Source organism: Cynocephalus volans, chromosome 2, assembly GCF_027409185.1.
Source record: "Cynocephalus volans isolate mCynVol1 chromosome 2, mCynVol1.pri, whole genome shotgun sequence".
Lineage (NCBI taxonomy): Eukaryota > Metazoa > Chordata > Mammalia > Dermoptera > Cynocephalidae > Cynocephalus > Cynocephalus volans.
This window is the reverse complement of record NC_084461.1, coordinates 115,762,914-115,781,192: the sequence shown is the minus strand read 5'-3', so window position 1 is coordinate 115,781,192 and position 18,279 is coordinate 115,762,914. Positions and strand designations below refer to the sequence as shown.

At 35.1% G+C, this 18,279-nt stretch overlaps 1 protein-coding gene across 1 annotated transcript in view; it reads left to right on the top strand.

Annotated features, from left to right (window-relative positions):
• The window catches only part of RAPGEF6 (Rap guanine nucleotide exchange factor 6), a 226,433-nt gene that overhangs the window by 146,810 nt on the left and 61,344 nt on the right, over window positions 1–18,279 (top strand). Inside the window, exons 8-14 of the mRNA XM_063087303.1 lie at window positions 1,832–2,009; window positions 3,823–3,959; window positions 6,151–6,309; window positions 6,882–7,034; window positions 11,363–11,527; window positions 14,527–14,634; window positions 16,830–17,033. Coding sequence (XP_062943373.1) covers window positions 1,832–2,009; window positions 3,823–3,959; window positions 6,151–6,309; window positions 6,882–7,034; window positions 11,363–11,527; window positions 14,527–14,634; window positions 16,830–17,033 — 1,104 coding nt within the window. The remainder of the gene's footprint in view (window positions 1–1,831; window positions 2,010–3,822; window positions 3,960–6,150; window positions 6,310–6,881; window positions 7,035–11,362; window positions 11,528–14,526; window positions 14,635–16,829; window positions 17,034–18,279) is intronic.

Below are 18,279 nucleotides of genomic sequence, written 5' to 3'. Positions count from 1 at the left end.
TACTGGCAGATTCGATATCTGGTGAAGTCCCTCTTTTCTGGTTCATAAATGTTACCTTCTAGCTGTGTCCTCACATGGCAGAAGGGGTGAATGAGCTACCTCAGGCCTCTTTTATATGGCTTCTTTTGTAATTCTATTCATGAAGGTTCTCATAATCACTTCCTTCATGACTTAATCAAATATCTCATGTTGGGTATTTAGTCTGGATTGTTAACTACTTAAAGCTGTGCAGAAACCCAAAGGAAGTATAAGAAATAAATTTAGTCTTACAAAACAAATCATGACTCTCTCAGTTGCAGGTATCAGAACCTTAACTTGAATTTACAAAAGCCAAAAGATAATTTATTGACCCACAGAGAAAGCAGAGACAGCTCTGGCCTCAGGGAACCCAGATGCTTTCAGGTGTGTCTGCCCCTATTTGTCTGCCTCTGGTCTTTTGTCTCCCTGTGGCTTGCTTGTTTTTCCTCCCTCTGTTTGTCTTTGACACTTGATCACAGGTACTCTTTGCTGCCCATGCTGTGCTTTTTCTTTCTGTCATGCATGCTCTATGTCTATCGCTTTGTTGCTTTATGTCTTTCTGTCTCTATTTCTTCCTCTGTGTGGCTCTCTTGCTCAGTGTCCTCCTCCCCATTCCCCTAGCTCTTTCTCTGCTTATTTTGTTACATTTTCTTCTACTACTGAAAGGCATTTCCATGTGGCTTTTAGGCTGTCTATTCTCACATTCTAACGGTTCAGCAACCAGAGAAGAAAGGGTGCTCTTCTTCCAATTCTCATTATAAAAATCCATGGAAAATCCCTTTCTGCCTTAGCTGATGTAGCCAAGAAACAGAGCACTTGGGTACCTCTGAGTTTAAGATGGAAAGAAACAGCAATCCCTCAAAGATGAATGATCCTCTTCTGGGCAGACAAAACAGAGAATGTTCAAAACAAGAGATCAGACTTAAATATTAAATCCACAGTCTTCACTCATATTCGTATTTGAGTGCTTATTTTATTTATTATTATGGAATTCTTCTGCATTCAAATAATTTTTTCTATAACTTAATATTCATGCTTTTTTATTTACAATATGAATGAAGTGGATATGATACATAGATATATTGTCTAATCACTCAGGACAATTTTCTTTTCTAAAAGACATCTTCATTATTTTCTGTGAATGACGTTTTATAGTTTTTTAAAGTCTGGTAGTTCATTTATAAATATTTCAGACTAATACGTTTCTAAAATTGTTGTAAGTGTAAGTTCATTTTGAAGATTGGTTAGAATAATCTCAGCTCTTTTACACTGTTAGATCCAACATTAAGGTATTGGGAAGTGATAGGTATTTACCATGTGTCTATTTTAGTACTTTTGAGTATACTCTTTACTTTTCTTAATTTACATGTTTACCTACCCTACTAGACTTTAAGCCTCTGTGATGAAAGAACAATATCTTTTTCACAGCATAGATGAATAGGTACTCATAAAGTGATTGTTGGTAAACTTTCTCTTTCCTGCACTTCATGTTTTAGAAAACTTTGTACTTTTAAGAAATATAAGTGTTTGTTGGAAAACAGACATTAATACACTTAATGATGTTTGAGTCTCCTGACCATTTTATACTTGCTCAGATTTTTCACCTGTATGTCACACTGTGGAATGATGAGCCTGTATTTTGGGCAGAGAGAAACCTTTTGTAACTAAGTATTTCATTGTATTCTTGATACAGCATACAGTGTTACCTAATTATTTGTAATAGTTGTTAGGGATGGGTAGTTTGGATTAACTCAAACTGTGACATAATATTTTTAACATGAAATGATAAAATGATCAAGATTTCCTTCTGTAGGCTACAGAAAGTGAGGTAGGAGATGTAGATTTAACACGTCTTCCAGAAGGACCTGTTGATTCTGAAGATGAAGAAGAGGAAGATGAAGAGATTGATCGAACAGATCCATTGCAGGGGCGAGATCTTGTTCGAGAATGTCTTGAAAAAGAACCTGCAGACAAAACTGATGATGATATTGGTAAGAAATACACCTGTTCACAATAAAAATTTGTAACTTAATTTATATATAGTTACCTATTGCCACATAACAAACTACTCCAAAATTTAATGGCTTAAAACAACATACATTTATTTTCTCATAGTTTTTGTGGGTCAGGAATTTAGGATGGGTGGTTCTGGCTCAATATCTCTCATGAGGTTGTAGTCAGAAGGTTGAGAGGGGCTGCAATCATCTGAGTCTTCACTGGGCTGAGCTGGAGGATCTGTGCCCAAGATGGCTATTCACATTGCTTTTGGCACAAGACCTCAGTTCCTCATCAGGTAGGTGTCTCCATAGGCTGCTTAAGTGTCCTTACAATGTGATAAGTTGGCTTCCCCCAAAGCAAGTAATCTAAAGGAGAAGAAAGCAGGTGTCACAGTGTCTTATATAATCTGTTCTCAGGAGTGACACATCTGTCGAAGTCTGTTTGTCACACTGAGCAACCCTGTGACAGTATGGGAGGGGACTATTCAAAGACATGAATATCAGGAGGCAGAGATCATTGAGAGCCATCATTAAGGTTGGCAGCCACATTTATAACAGAAGCTTTGATTACATTAAACTAGTTTTTCCCTTCCTATCCATAAGACATTTAAAATACAGTATAGCCAGTGTCTATGAATCAGCTTTTTAAAATTTTTCAAAAATCATATTTATACTATTCTAGCTTAAATATAAATATGTATATATTTCTTTAAGTTTTTTGGTTAAAACTTTATGTATTTTCCTTTACGGAGATTCTTACAAGGACTAGATAGTATACTTTGGTTGGAAACTTGGGTGATACTAAAGATAACTGATGTTATCTTTAAGGAACAAAAATGACTTATTGTCAATTATATATTGTTACAATTTTGTTAAGATTTTACTCTAGATTTCCTTTATATAATACTTACATTGCCATCATTCAGATTAGAAGACGCTGCTACTAATAATAGTCATGCTTTAAGTCAATAAAGATCAATATATTTGAACATTTCTTGCAGTTCTAAAGATATAATATAATTAAATAACCTGCAGTTTAGACTCATGTTTTGAACATTATCTGGACAGAAACTGAAAGTGCATTTTTAATGATAAAGAACTGTATACTATGTTATTTTCACAAAGCTTTTAAGAAACTGAAATATAATGAACTCCAATTATCTATGATTATATAGTGCCTTATAATTATTTCTATTTAAACCCTTAGCTGACTGCTTGTATATGTTTCTTCCTTATATTTATCTTTATTACTTATGTACCTATACCAAAGAATGGCTTAAGGCACCATAAATATCTGTTGGTTAAATTAAAGAGAGTTACCTATTTGCTTTGACAAATCTTGAGCTAGAATTCACATTTGTTAACCCTAATTTAATTACTTACTGACATTTATTAATAGCATTAAAAAAACAAAAAAAAAACCCTCTATCCCAATAAGAATGATATAAAAGGCTTTTTCATTAATCTATTAAATCAAAGGGCACCACTAAACAACCACCATAGAGTGGTACCTCAGACTAGGATAATTAGATAAATTCTTCAGCCTCATCTGAACTTGTGTAGTTTCTTGGTTCTCTCTGTAGATTATAAATTCTGGTGTCTTCAGTATGCCCATGTTTATATGTGAGCCAAGTATATGTGTAAACCAGATAACTGATTAAATTAATAGCTATACCTTGGTTTCTCTACTTTAGCAGCCTAAATTCACAAGTTGATTAGGAAATTAGGTATTGAATTCTAGATTTTGTTGCATCTTTTAGGTGTAGTCCTTGATGTTCTTGATACCAGAATTTCTGTTTTTTTATAGAGCAATTACTGGAGTTTATGCATCAACTCCCTGCTTTTGCAAACATGACCATGTCTGTAAGGAGAGAACTCTGCTCAGTGATGATTTTTGAAGTGGTAGAGCAAGCTGGAGCTATTATTCTTGAAGATGGGCAAGAGGTAGGTTAGCAAATAAATGTTTACACTTTATTTAGTTCAGATACTAATTTTTAGAATAATTCAATTTTCATAAACTTATATAAATTCTGACTTTTAAATTCAAAATTTTTTTAATGAATGCTGTTTGTGGTCATTATAATTTATGAAGTAATAAGTATTAGTTTTTGCTTTACTTTGTCTTAATTTTTATTTCCTAGCAATAGACTTTACACAGAGTAGGTGCACAATAAATAATATTCATTGAACCACATTTGTTTTTACTTGTCAAATTGGGTTTTAAAAGGTTCTTAATTATTGTTCTATTTGTATATTTATATCATTATTGTTTAAAATGTTTATCAAGTATTTACTCACTCTCCTTTTTCCTTTTCTATATTGTACTTTTTTTTTTTTTGTGACCGGTAAGGGGATCGTAACCCTTGGCTTGGTGTCATCCGCACTGCGCTCAGCCAGTGAGCGCACTGACCATCCCCATATAGGATCCGAACCCGCAGCCTCGGCGCTCCCAGCGCCACACTCTCCCGAGTGAGCCACAGGGTCGGCCCTATATATACATTTTTTAAAAAAAGAATGAGGGAAGTGTATTGCTTCCAGTGTCTCCTGATGGACTGCTGCCAGTTGAGGCGTTTATGTGGCAATTCTGTTCAAAAATGCTCAGATGGCAACCTGTAGATGCGTGGGGGAAGGATGCAGAGGAATTAGGAGGTATTAATACTGTTAATAAGTACTTCACTGTTTTTCTTACCAAAATGGTAAAGATTAATGCTGAGACGTCAGTAAATGAACATTGTCATATACTCCTAGTAGGAATATAAATTGCTACAGCATTTCTGGAAAGTCATTTAGAAATTCTCAACATGGGCCTCAAATAATTATTATATAGCCATAGGATATAATGTTATATAGGTATTCAAAGTATTTTAAAATTATTTGATGGAAGTTTTTTGAGGGCAGGGGCCTTATCTCTACCTTTGTTTACATGTTTTCTCCCCATATCTTAGAAAACATCTGGCACATAAGGTATGCTCCCCAAAAAAGTTTGATGAACAAATGATTACATTATTAAATTTTTTTAAAAGACAGGGTAATCTAAATATTTCAACAATATAAAATAATATACACATAGGAGAGAAATAAACTAAACTTTTAAAAACTGTGTAGACAGTGGGATTTTGAGTAATTTTTATTTTCTTTTCCACAAATTTTTGTGTTATGGTTTCTTATTTGTCCAGTTCTGTCAGTGTATATTTGTTGTGTGCCTACTTCATGCCAGGTACTGTTCTAGACATGGGGATATAGTCAGTAGAAAAAAAGACACAGCCTTTGTCCTCAAAAGTAGTTTAGGTATTCCACAAATACCACAGTGAATGTATTTTATATTTGAAAATAACCAAAATATTACACTTATGAAAAAAATATTTCTTGTTGCCACTGATTACCTTTCAGAACCGACAATCTAGATTTCCCTTAAATAACGTTAAAGCTTAGACTAATAATAGGAGTTGGTTGTCAAAGGAAAATAAGTGGTCTTTCATTGATATACAGTAGACCTTTAAAATTTATCTCCTTGGGGCATTAAATACTTCCATATAAATAAAGGCAGTGTTTTCTTAACATTAGGAGAAATTTTGAGTATTTTATTCTGTTAGGTATGCCTTAAAATTCAGGCTTTTACTGGTCTTTCTGAATTAATCACTATCTTCTTTTTTTTTTTTTTTAATGCTCACTATGTACCAGGCACTGTTTTAGACACTTAGTATGTATTAATTCATTTAATTAACATAGTAGTCCTGTGATACTGTTATTATGGCCATTTTAGCAATAGGGAAATTGAGCCCAGAGAGGTTAAATAACTTGACCAAAGCCACTCAGCTAATTAGTGGTAGTATCAGAATTAAGATTCTGAGAGACTGTGCTCTTGCATGAACGTTACACTATTTTGCCTCAGAGAATTTTGTCAAGTATGAAGGTCACTGATTTCCTTTGGTGACTAAAAGAAGAAAGTAGAATAAACTTTAATGGTTCACATAGACAAGGGCATAGAGTGTTACAGAGTATTTAGTAACATAACCAAATCTTCCTTCTTCTTTTTAAAATTATACAAATTATATATATTGATAGATTCTTTTTCAAAATTAACATATAACTATCTTTTTTAAAAGATTCTTAAAATCTTTGTTTTTTTCTATAGCTTGATTCATGGTATGTTATTTTAAATGGCACTGTAGAAATCAGTCATCCTGATGGAAAAGTCGAAAATCTCTTTATGGGAAATAGTTTTGGAATTACTCCCACTCTGGATAAGCAGCACATGCATGGAGTTGTCAGGACTAAAGTAGATGATTGTCAGGTAAGCTGATCTCTTTGATCAAGTACTCTTGCTTGTTTGTTGATTTAAAATGGCCAAACCTGTTTTTTCTTCCTCAAAATAAGGTAGCTTTATTTGAGAATTAGGAATTTCAGAAACTCATAGTTGATAAAGGAAACTAGATTTTACATCTGCCTGAAATATTTGTGGAATGGAGCAAATTATAAATTTTTAAAAGACAGTATACCAAATAATGCTGGTTTGTTACATTTTCTGTCTGATATTAGCCAGCTCAGACTTTTCTTTAAATAAAGGGAAGAAATAGGAAATTCTGAGTTTGTTTTTAACTTACTCCTGCTTCATGTTTTCTTTGCATAGTGTCAGTTTTGAGAGTAGATATTCACTTCTCTTTTTAGAGCAGAATTCAAACTGATTTGGCTTCTTTGGTCTCTGCGTGTATGAATTGTTTCACCTTGATTTTTGTTAAGATCAAAGGAATTGAATAAAAAAGAACTGACGCCACTTGATTTCTTACCTTTGTGCTCTGTCTTGGTGCATAGTGATATATTTATGTACTATAGGTTCATTAATTGTCCCCTGTTGTTCTCGGACAGTTTGTCTGCATAGCCCAGCAGGATTATTGGAGAATTTTAAATCATGTGGAAAAAAATACCCATAAAGTTGAGGAAGAGGGAGAAATTGTTATGGTGCATGAGCACCGTGAACTAGACCGGAGCGGAACCAGGAAAGGACACATTGTAATCAAGGTGGGTATTTTTACTTATCATTCTAGTTACTAATAGAATAAAGCTCTCATCTTGCTTTAAAAAGGCTTTGAACTGCTTTATGAGTAGTGCAAGATAAGTCACTAACATATTGGAATCTAATTTAAATAAATGTCTTGCTTCCTTTGCCTTTTTCTAAGCTGATTTTTACACATTTTAATGATGAAGGATAAATTATTTCCATTTAATAATCACTGTGGGTAAGGTATTACTTTACGATGTACTTGTCAAAGTTTTCCTTCTCAGATTTATTTTATAATCTATTGATAATGGAAGTTGATTTTATCAAAGGCAGCAGTATTTACAAACAAAACAAAATTTAAGGGCAGCCATAACGGCGTAAGGAATTCTTGGTGAAGATGCAGATTGCTTGCTGGATCTCTCTGGCATTGAAATAGGCATTAACTTCTTTGAACCCTATTTTTCTTATCTGAAAATGGAGGTAATGCAATAGGGTTTTATTAGGGCTAAATGAGGTAAATCAAAAGCCTTAGACAATTGTGAAGTCTGATTATTAATCCCCATACTTGTTTTCCCTTCTCTGAATCCTCCCTTTTTCCTAGCCTTTCCCTTCCTCCTTGTCTCTTTAAAGACCTCTGGATGTAAAATAGAGTAATTATACTGAAAGAGAGGAATAAATGCAGAAATGTTTGTTTTCAAACACATCTTGGTTGCAAAATAAGTGTGCCATTATTAATTGCAAATGAAGCAGTTTATTTAATAGTAGGAAGGAGATAAATCAGAGAGATAATCTCAGTCTGTTGTCATATCTGCTCTTCCTTGGGAGTCAGCCTGTTCCTCAGTGCTCTTTCTTTCTTTTCCTAAACTGATGAGTGTAAGCTTTGTGTCTATTTTACACTCATCAGTTATTTTATGGATGGACTGCCATAGGCTAATGCGTGTACTTTTTCATTTTAATTCATTTTATCTTTTTGTGGTCATTTATGTTTTTTAATAATATATTTCTAAATAATTTTAAACTTACAGAAAAGTTGCAAGAACAGTACAGAGAGCTGCCTGCCTCGGATTCCCCACCTGTTACTATTTCTCTGCATCTGCTCCATTATCATCAGTCTTTTTCTGAACCATTTAAGAGCAATCTGCAAATGTGATGCCTCATTGCTCCTAAATCTTCCATTGTGTATTTCCTAAAAACAAGAACACTCTCACATAAATTCCTTAGAATCCTTCAATTTAGGAATTAAAAATTGCTAAAATAAAACCATTCATCCCAAAGACCCTATTTAGATTTTCATCAGCTGTCTCAACAATATCTCTCTTTCATTTCTGGTCCATAATCTCATCCAGGAACACAGTTGCATTTAGTTGTCATATCACTTCAGTCTGCTCTAGTTCCTCAGTCTTTCCCTTTTGTTCTTATTCTTAGCAGTTTGAAAGAATGCATGTCTTATATCCTGTAGTATGACCCTCCACTTGGATCTTTCCAGTGTTTCCTCATGACCAGACTCACATCGTGCTTTCCTGGCAGGAATTCCACAGAAATGATGTGTTCTTCTCAGCACATCACGTTGCCAGTACACGATGTCAACCTGTCTCACCACTGGTGAAGTTAACCTTGACAGCCTGGTCATATTGGTGTCTGGCTGTCAGGTTTCTCCACTGTAAAGTCACCAGTTTATGTTTCATAATTGATAATTATTTGGTAGAGAGATGTTCTGAGATAGTATCTATCAGGTGCAAACCTCTGTCTACCAGTCTTTACTTCCATTGACTACTCCTTCTTGAAATGGTGATATTGTATTTCTATAATTTTTTTACATTTATTAGCTGTTATTCTTTAAGAATGAGCTTTTTCTTCTCCCCATTATTTATATTACTATAGACTTGTGTTATATATTCCCTTACCATCAGTATTCTGATGTTCATATTGTCCCAGATTTGTCCAGTGGGACCCTCTTCAATCTGACTCCTGTATGCTTTTTGACACATCCCCATCATTTTTTGAGCACTTCCTTATTATCTGGCAAATAATAAAGCTCATTGTGAACCTTTTCCTGCTCCCTGTGTAATCAGCCATTTCTCCAGAAAGTCCTGGATCTTTCTAGTGGATGCTGTAAATGCTATGATCATTTATAAATCAAGATCTAGGTACTCAATATATTCATTACTACTGAGGTATCATTGCTTTTAGAGCCTCTCATCAGACAGAGCTAGGAGATGCATATATGTATGTATTTATTATAAGTACATGTACATGTATAACTATCTACAGTCATGTGTCACTTAATGATGGGGATGCATTCTGAAAATGCATCATTAGGTGATTTTGTCTCATTGTGCGAACATTATAGAGTACATTTTCACAAATCTAGATAGTATAGTCTACTACACACCTGTGTTATATGGTATATAGCCTACTGCTCCTAGGTTACAAACCTGTATAGCATGTTACGGTACTAGATACTGTGGGCAGTTGTAACACAATGGTAAGTATTTGTGTATCTAAACATAGAAAAAATACAGAAACAATACTGTATTATAATCTTATGGGACTTTCATCATATATGCAGTCCATCATTGACCAAAAAGTCATTATAGGGCACATGACTGTATGTATATTAAACACCCATGAATTCATACCAAAACTTCCAATTCCACTGCTATATACCACAGGGTTTTCTCTAGCCTTTTCCTCTCCATTTTTGTGAATACTTTCTCCAACAGTGGCTCTTGTTATGCTCTGTGTATTTACTTATTTGCTCAGTGTAACCAATATCTAACATGGCAGTATAACCATGCCAGGCATCTCTTTTGCCTGCCACCTCTGTATACCCTGTCTCACAGCATCCTACCTTCTTGGATGCTAGTGAGCACGTTGGTGACATGCCTCTGCATGATTATGGGACTCATCTTTATTTTTTTTTTTTTTTGACCGGTAAGGGGATTGCAACCCTCGGCACAGTGTGGTCTGCACCACGCTCAGCCAGTGAGCGCACCGGCCATCCCTATATAGGATCCGAACCCGCGGCCTCGGCGCTCCCAGTGCCACACTCTCCCGAGTGAGCCACGGGGCCGGCCCTGGGACTCATCTTTAAATACAGTTTTGAATGTATAGCCTAGTCTCTGTAGGGACCCTGCCTCAGTGATTTAGCCAAACAAATAATGTCCTCTTTAACACATTGATCAGTTCCTGCCCCTGACTTAGCTATACGTGATGTAAGAACCAGCTTTAAGTGACCTTAAACTGGGATTGGCCTGAATAATAAACCAAATTTGGTACTCTTAAGCTAAGAGTGTTTTGGAAGGTAGGAGAAGAATAGGAATGACCTATGGTCTCGTTGTCCCTTAAGTAGGTTATATTAAGAGCCTTACTTCTGACTCCTTCAAGAGAAATTATTTACATACTTTGTTAGCAGTAAGTACCTTTTTTAAAAATAAATTCTTAGGTAACAACGTTGTTAGTATTAATGTATGTTTACCTTATGGTTATTCTAAACAATGAAATTATTTGGATGAAAGCAAAAAATTGAAGTTTGAGGTTATAGGCAACAGTTGGAATTTATATCAGGCTTAACATCTGGTTTATTTCTATATTTGTTCTGTGTACTCACTTTTGAAAAAGATAAAAAGGTTAATAAATTTTAACATTGGTTTAGAAGCTCGAAGAGGAGCAATATGAAAATGTTTGTTTACATTTCTTTTATAAATTTGGAGACAGACAAGCATTTAAAACTCTAAATTAATCTAAAAGCTATCTATAGAACTTCTGGTTCCTCTCAAAATGGTGAACTAGCAGAAAAACTACAGAAGAGGAAACGTCTGTTCTAGGAAGGGACAACAATAAAACTGGCTTTTCACTGTTGTGTTGTGTGTTGTTCCCATACCCTGGAGCAGAAGAAAATTTGAGGTATATTAAATTTGGAGGAAAGCTTTCTTTTTTCTTTTTTTCTTTTTCTTTTTTTAAGTTTAACTCTTTTCACTTCCTTCTGTTGCCTTGAGACAATCATTACTTGCCCCCATTGCAGCAGAAGTGGCAGTAACAACCCCCACCAGAGGTAAATTAATGACGTTCAAAGGCCCTGCCATGATGAAATGCCAGTTAAAACAGCTACGCTGAGTAAATGCTTTTGGGTATTTATTCTTCTGCCTTCTCTCTCTCTAAACCTCTTGGCATTGGTGGATTACAACATAGAGGGAATACCTTCTCTCAGTGCTGAGAGTTTAAAGGTGAAACTCTACTTTGAGAACTTGTCTAATTGAGTGGCTACAAAGGGGAGTAATCAACAGGCATCCTTTGATTCCTAAGCTTTTTGTTTATTTTCTAATCCTTTCTAATCTTGGATTTTTAGGCAACACCTGAGCGTCTCATCATGCACTTAATAGAAGAACATTCCATTGTAGACCCAACTTATATAGAAGATTTCCTGTTAACTTATAGGACATTTCTTGGAAGTCCTCTGGATGTTGGAATCAAACTGTTGGAATGGTTTAAGATTGACAGCTTAAGGGATAAGGTTAGTTTTATAAACAAAAAGGGCATGAAAGTGATTTTAACCTTTAAATTTTATTTATGAAACCTTTTGCGGTTGATAGAGTAAATGTTTATTTTGATAAGATTCAGTTCACCTAAAAAATTAGTGAGTTGGTATAGCCATATCTCTGCTTAGTTACTTTTATGACAGAAAGACATGTTAAAAGTTGGCATGAACCTCAAAAAGCAAAAACTGGAATAAGTCTATGATGTAGCTGTAAATTTAGGAAATGTGATAGTTGCATGAGAGCATTTTAGAATTTTACCAAAATATTTCATTGTTTCTCAAGATCAATAAAACATTTAAAAGCTGATTAATAATTTAGAATATTCACCAAATATAGATTTTTTTCAAGAAGGCTTAGTTTTTAAGCCTCAAAATAGGAATATTTTGCTTTTCCTGAGTTACTACATAATCATCTGAAAATAATTTTTCATACCTTAATTAATCTCTCCTGTGACTTACTTAAATCTACCTATGAGTATTTTTTTTTGTATTCAACATTGTTTGCTTTTTTTTTTTTTTTTTTTTTGTGACTGGTAAGGTGATCACAACCCTTGGCTTGGTGTCGCCCGCACCGCGCTCAGCCAGTGAGCGCACCGGCCATCCCCATATAGGGTCCGAACCCACGGCCTCAGCACTCCCAGCGCTGCACTCTGCCGAGTGAGCCACGGGGTCGGCACCTTATTTGCTATTTTTAATAGATTATCTTACCTTATTTCATGAAATATGCTTGTACATTTAATGGAAAGACTAGTAATACCTCAGCATCCCAGTGGGCAGTAGATTGTTTATAAGAAAATAAAAAGTAGGGCCATAATTACATGGTGCGTGTTTCTGAGTTATATTTTAAAGGAAATAAGATGGATGCAGGTAGACTGTGGAATTCTGTTATTTAGGAGATTGAAGTATCTAAAACTACAGGCTTGCCTTCCTCCCCCCTTTTTTAGAATTAAGTATAAGTTACTTGGGTTGTTGAGAAAATAAAGGAACGCCCAGGGAATGAACAAAAATATGATTTAGGGGGCTGGTCTGTGACTCACTTGGGAGAGCGTGGTGCTGATAACACGAAGGCCACGGGTTCGGGTCCCTATATAGGGATGGCCGGTTAGCTCACTTGGGAGAGTGTGGTGCTGACAACACGAAGCCAAGGGTTAAAATCCCCTTACCGGTCATCTAATTTAAAAAAAACAAAAAAACAAAAAAAAAAACCAATTATATATATGATTTGGGAATAACTAGATATCCACATACAGAAGAATGAAATTGGACCCTTTCCTTACACCATATTCAAAAATTTACTGAAAATGGATTAGAGACCTAAATAGAAGAGCTTAAACTAAAACAATCTTCAAAGAAAAGATAAGGGTAAATCATCATGACCTTGTATTTGGCAGTGGTTTCTCAGATATGACCCCAAAGCACTAGCAGGAAAAGAAAAAATAGATAAATTGGATTTTATCAAAATTAAAACCTTTTCTACATCAAAGGACACTATCAAGAAAGAAGACAACACACCGAATAGAGAATATACAAATCACATATCTGATAGGAGTCTAGTCTCCAGAATATGTTAAAGAACTCTTACAACTCAGCAACAAAAAGACAGCACAATGTAAAAATAGACAAAGGACGTGGATAGACATTTCTCCAAAGAAGTTAGATAAATGGCTAGGAAGCACGTGAAAAAGATGTTCAGCATCATTAGTCATAGGGAAATGCAAATCAAAACTACAATGAGGTACCACTTCGCACCCACTAGGATGGCTTTAAAAAAAGAAAGAAAAAGAATAACATATTTCCAAGGATGTGGAAAAATTGGACACCCTCTCCCCAATCCCCAATTGATGACGGGAATGTGAAATAATGTAGCTTCTGTGGAAAACAGTTCATCAGTTCTTCAAAAAGATAAATGTAGAGTCACCATACTCATATAACCCAGCAATTCTACTCCTAGGTATATACCCAAAGAACAGAAAACAATAAAAACTCTTATACAAATATTTATAGCAGCATATTGACCACAACCAAATGATTGAAACAACCCAAATGACCCTAATGGATAAACAAAATGTAGTATAGCCATACAATAAAATATTATTCAGCCATAAAAAGCAATGAAGTATTCAGACATGCGTGAACCTTGAAAATATTATGCTGAGTGAAAGAAGCCAGTCAGTCTTAAAAAGCTACATGTTGTATGATTCTGTTTATATGAAGTATCTAGAATAGGCAATATACAGTAACAGAAAGGCAGATTAATGGCTGCCATCAGAATGGGAAGTGACTGCTTAATGGCTATGGGGTTTTCTTTTGGGTTGATGAAAATGTTCTGGAACTAGATAGTGGTGATGGTTGCACAACTTTGTGAAGGTACTAAATGTCACTGGGTTGTATACTTTAAGATGGTTAAAATGGTGAATTTTATGTGTATTCTACCATAATTTTTTTTTAAATGACTCAAATTGCTTTTGTTAGTCAGATACATTATTTGAATCGACCTACATTTGTTAATTTTTAACCTTTCTGTTAATCTATGAAGCAAAGAAAAATTAATATACCACTTTGAAAATTTACAGTAATTATAATGAAGTTTTGGATTTGTTTTTGTTAAAACTTTGATTAAATTTGTTTTCAGCTATAGAAACACCTTTGATACAGTTTTTTCATTGGTATGGTTTTCTGCATTTTTGATATGAAGCTGTCTGAAATACACATTCCATATACTTCTTACATCTTAGCACACAGGCTTGTGTTTTCTCACTGAGTGCAGAGTCCTGGCACTGTTATTTGTGTATCCATGGAAGTTAAAATTCAAACTAAACCGTGCCTATTAGAATTAACCTTTTGTGTATTAGGAAGAGGGCAAGAGGGTTAGTCATAAAGCTCAGTTCCCCTTCAATTTTGGATATGCTTTTGGAATCTACTTTTACAGAAGGAATGCCTCTCATAACCATATGCTGCCTCCTCTGTTTCCACAGGTGACACGAATTGTATTATTATGGGTAAATAATCATTTTAATGATTTTGAAGGTGATCCTGCTATGACTCGATTTCTAGAAGAATTTGAGAAAAACCTGGAAGATACAGTAAGGCTCAAAAGAATTTCTCTTCTGCAGAGTTTAGGCTTCCCACCCCCATCAAAAAATAGCAACTCAGAACAACAACAGCTTTTATCTCCTACTGTGTCTTAAATACCCCTTCTGAGAACTTCCAAATCTATATTCTAGGCTTTCACTTATCCTTTGCTACCCTAACTCAAACAAAAATCATGCTTCTTCCTGGCTCTTTTATTTCTCTTTTAAGACTAATATCATTGTTGTCTCCTAGCTACCCAAGCTTACAAACACCGGTGTTATTTGTGGGCCCTCACTCTCTTTTCCTTGAATTTCCAGGCCAGGGTGTCCATTTACTTGCTAAAGTCACCTACATCACTAATTTAGGCATACACATATGCATTTACATATTTCCTATGGTGTCTTTCTTAGCTGTTTCTTTTTTACTCCCCAGCCTAGGGCTTCATTATTTCATTATGTCTGATCTGTTATAATAGCCTGCTGACCAATCTTAGTTCTAGTCTCTTTCCTTCCAGTCCATTCTGTGTGACCAAAAGATTTTTTTTAGTCCCAAATGTGATGAATATCATTCTCTTTGTCAATAGATCGTATTTCCTACCAAAGTAGTTTCTCACCATGTATTCAGCTCCGTCATCTACCTTTTCAGCCTTTTTCCTGTACACCTTAGGTTATAGTCAAACTAGACTATTTTATATTCTTTGCCAGTTCTACATCTTAGACCACTCTGAAATTCTCCTCTCCCAGTCCTGCTATTTGAAACTCTGTGCAACCTTCAGTGCGTATCTTACATATGAGATCTACATTAAGGCTTTTCTAAGTCTCCCTTGTTCATGTTCTAAATATATAACACCTAAGGTAATTACCTCAAGGTCCTCTTAAGTTCCACCTTAACTATACATGAATCCATTTTATTCTCCACATCACATATAAAACTTTGAGCTACAACTGGGTTGTCTGTTCTAAGCAACTTGGAATTTTTGGAAATAAATAATAATGCAGCATAGTAGTTTAAAAGTGTAGCTCAAGGGTCAGCTTGCTCAAATTAAGATCCAGGCTACACCACTTTTGCTAGATATGTGAACTTGGACAAGTTGTCTGACTTACACCTCAATTGTCTTGTTTGTAAAGACAGTAGTCCCGAGTTCATTGAGATTGTTATGAGAATTATAAGGAGCTAATGATCATAACCATCCGAAAACAAAACCTGGCACGTCACAAATGCTCAAGAACCATAGTTATTACTTGCAGAGTATAAGTGGATTGAGTTGAGTGAGGTGGGGAAAATTGGCATATTTGGTCCCTTTCCTTACCCCTTGGTTCCTGTAAAATTCTCAGCAGCACATCTGCTCTATACAAAATGGGGAGAATGAACGGGGACTGAGGTACTTGATTAAAGGGCCATAGAGGCTCACACCATCTTTTGGCTCTTCCAGTGCTAGCTATATAGATATTCAGGGAAATTGGAATGTGAAAACTGCCTTATAATCATAGGATTTTTTTTTTTTTTTGGTCAAGTATTTATTGAATTCTACATTTTACTCCAGGGCATTATGTAAGATGAGAACAAGTATAAAACTTGATCTCTGCCCTGAATAAAATTTTAGCTTCTTGTTATAGAAGCTGTATGTGCATGAGATATACGCATATTATGCTAATTGAGAATAACTGAATATTAAACTGGTATTAGAGTTTTGAAATTAGAATATTACTGAATTTAAGAAAGAGCTAAAATAATATGTCTTTCCTGGAAGATGTGGAGAGTTGACTGTGTCTTTGAACATTACACGGTATTTGGAAAGGTGGTTCAAGTCATTCAAGGTTTTGAATAAAGATTTTAAAAGATTCTGATTTTATATAACATCCAGAAGTTGAGCAGGATAGGAGTAGAGTATAGAGTGTGTATTAGGAAGTTTCAGGAAATGAGAAGTAATTTTTTGTCATTCCTGTCTAAATGAAACATCGCTTTGAAATCTTTTTTAACCTGTGATTATCTAAAAGTCTTTAAAAATCATATTAAGAAATCTTGTTCTTGATAGTAGTGCTCTTAGGTGGAAGTACCCAATCCTTGAGTTTCATTTACCCCAGCTTACATGTTCTATCTGTAGTCTTTATATTTAGGGCTCTAATTCTGATAATATTAGATGATTTTTAAAAAGCCTATAGGAATAGATATATTTATATATATTTTACCCTTTTCTACATTACAGAAAATGAATGGTCATCTCCGGTTACTGAATATTGCTTGTGCTGCAAAGGCCAAGTGGCGACAGGTTGTGCTGCAAAAGGCTTCCCGTGAGTCCCCTCTGCATTTCAGCCTTAATGGAGGAAGTGAGAAGGGATTTGGTATTTTTGTTGAAGGAGTAGAACCTGGTAGCAAAGCTGCTGATGCAGGATTGAAACGTGGTGATCAGGTAAATGAACAACAAATCACTTAGATTAAAGCCTTCTTGTAAGTAGTGTGTCTACTACTTTTGTTCTCATCTGATAGTTCTTCGAGTAAGCATGAACAGTTTAAAGAAATATTTTTCTGAGCCTCTTTTTAGACATATTTAAATTTTTTTAAATGTATTTGTCATATATCCATTCCTTTTAATGGAAAACTTGATATAATGTGGCCAGAAACAGCATAGTCTGCTGGGTTCTATCAGCAAGACCTCCTTTGAATGGGTTTGACCATCCCCCAAGGATTAGAACTGTATCAGCTGTCAACTTAAGAATATTCCAGAAAGATTAATAAATGAGTTAGCACCCTGGCAAGTTTTTAAGGAGGGGCACTTCCACCTCATAGCATTATCAAATGTAAGTGGCCAAAGATTACCATAAGTGATGTTATCAGCTTAAATAATGTTCGTATGGTAACCTTGCTACGTCCATAAGTACAGTGAGCCAGGTGAAGGACTAGGAAAAAGGAGACACTGAGAGGAATTTGATGGTGATTTATTTTTTGCATTATAGGCATTAGGTAACTGTAGAGCATCCTGTTTAAAAATGTGATCTACTGACAACCTTGTTACATAAAAAATGCAATTTGCAGGCTTACCTCAATCCTGTTAATTATATTAATCACATTCTTAAGAGATGAGGTCTGGGAATCTGTATTTTCAACAGTTATTTAGATGATTCTGGTGCATACCAAAGGGTGGTTTCCCAAATCTAGCTGATCATCAGAATCATGTGGGAAACTTACTTTTTCCCATTTAAACATTTGTTCATTCATTCATTTAGAATATTTCTTTATTTTACTTTTAACTCAGCTATACTCTCGTTATTTTATTTATGAGGTCATTCATGTTATAAAAGGTACTACACTTCAGAATAGTGGTTCTCAACCAGTGGGTGATTCTATCCCCAAGGGAACACTTGGCAATGTCTGAAAATATTTTTGATTATCATGACTTAGGGATTACTACTGGCACGTAGAGGGTAAAGGCCAAGGATGCTGCTCAACAGCCTGTAATGCTCAGGAGAACCCGCAAAACAAAACACTTATCTGGCCAAAAATGCCAATAGTGCAGAGGGTAAAGAAACCCAACAGTCCCCTTCTTTCTCTAAGGGAGTTTTTTGAAAATAGAGATTTTTGTGCCTTACCCTGGATTTACTCATTAGGAATATCCAGTAGCTAGGATCCTGGACTAACTGTATTTTTTGTTCAAGTAT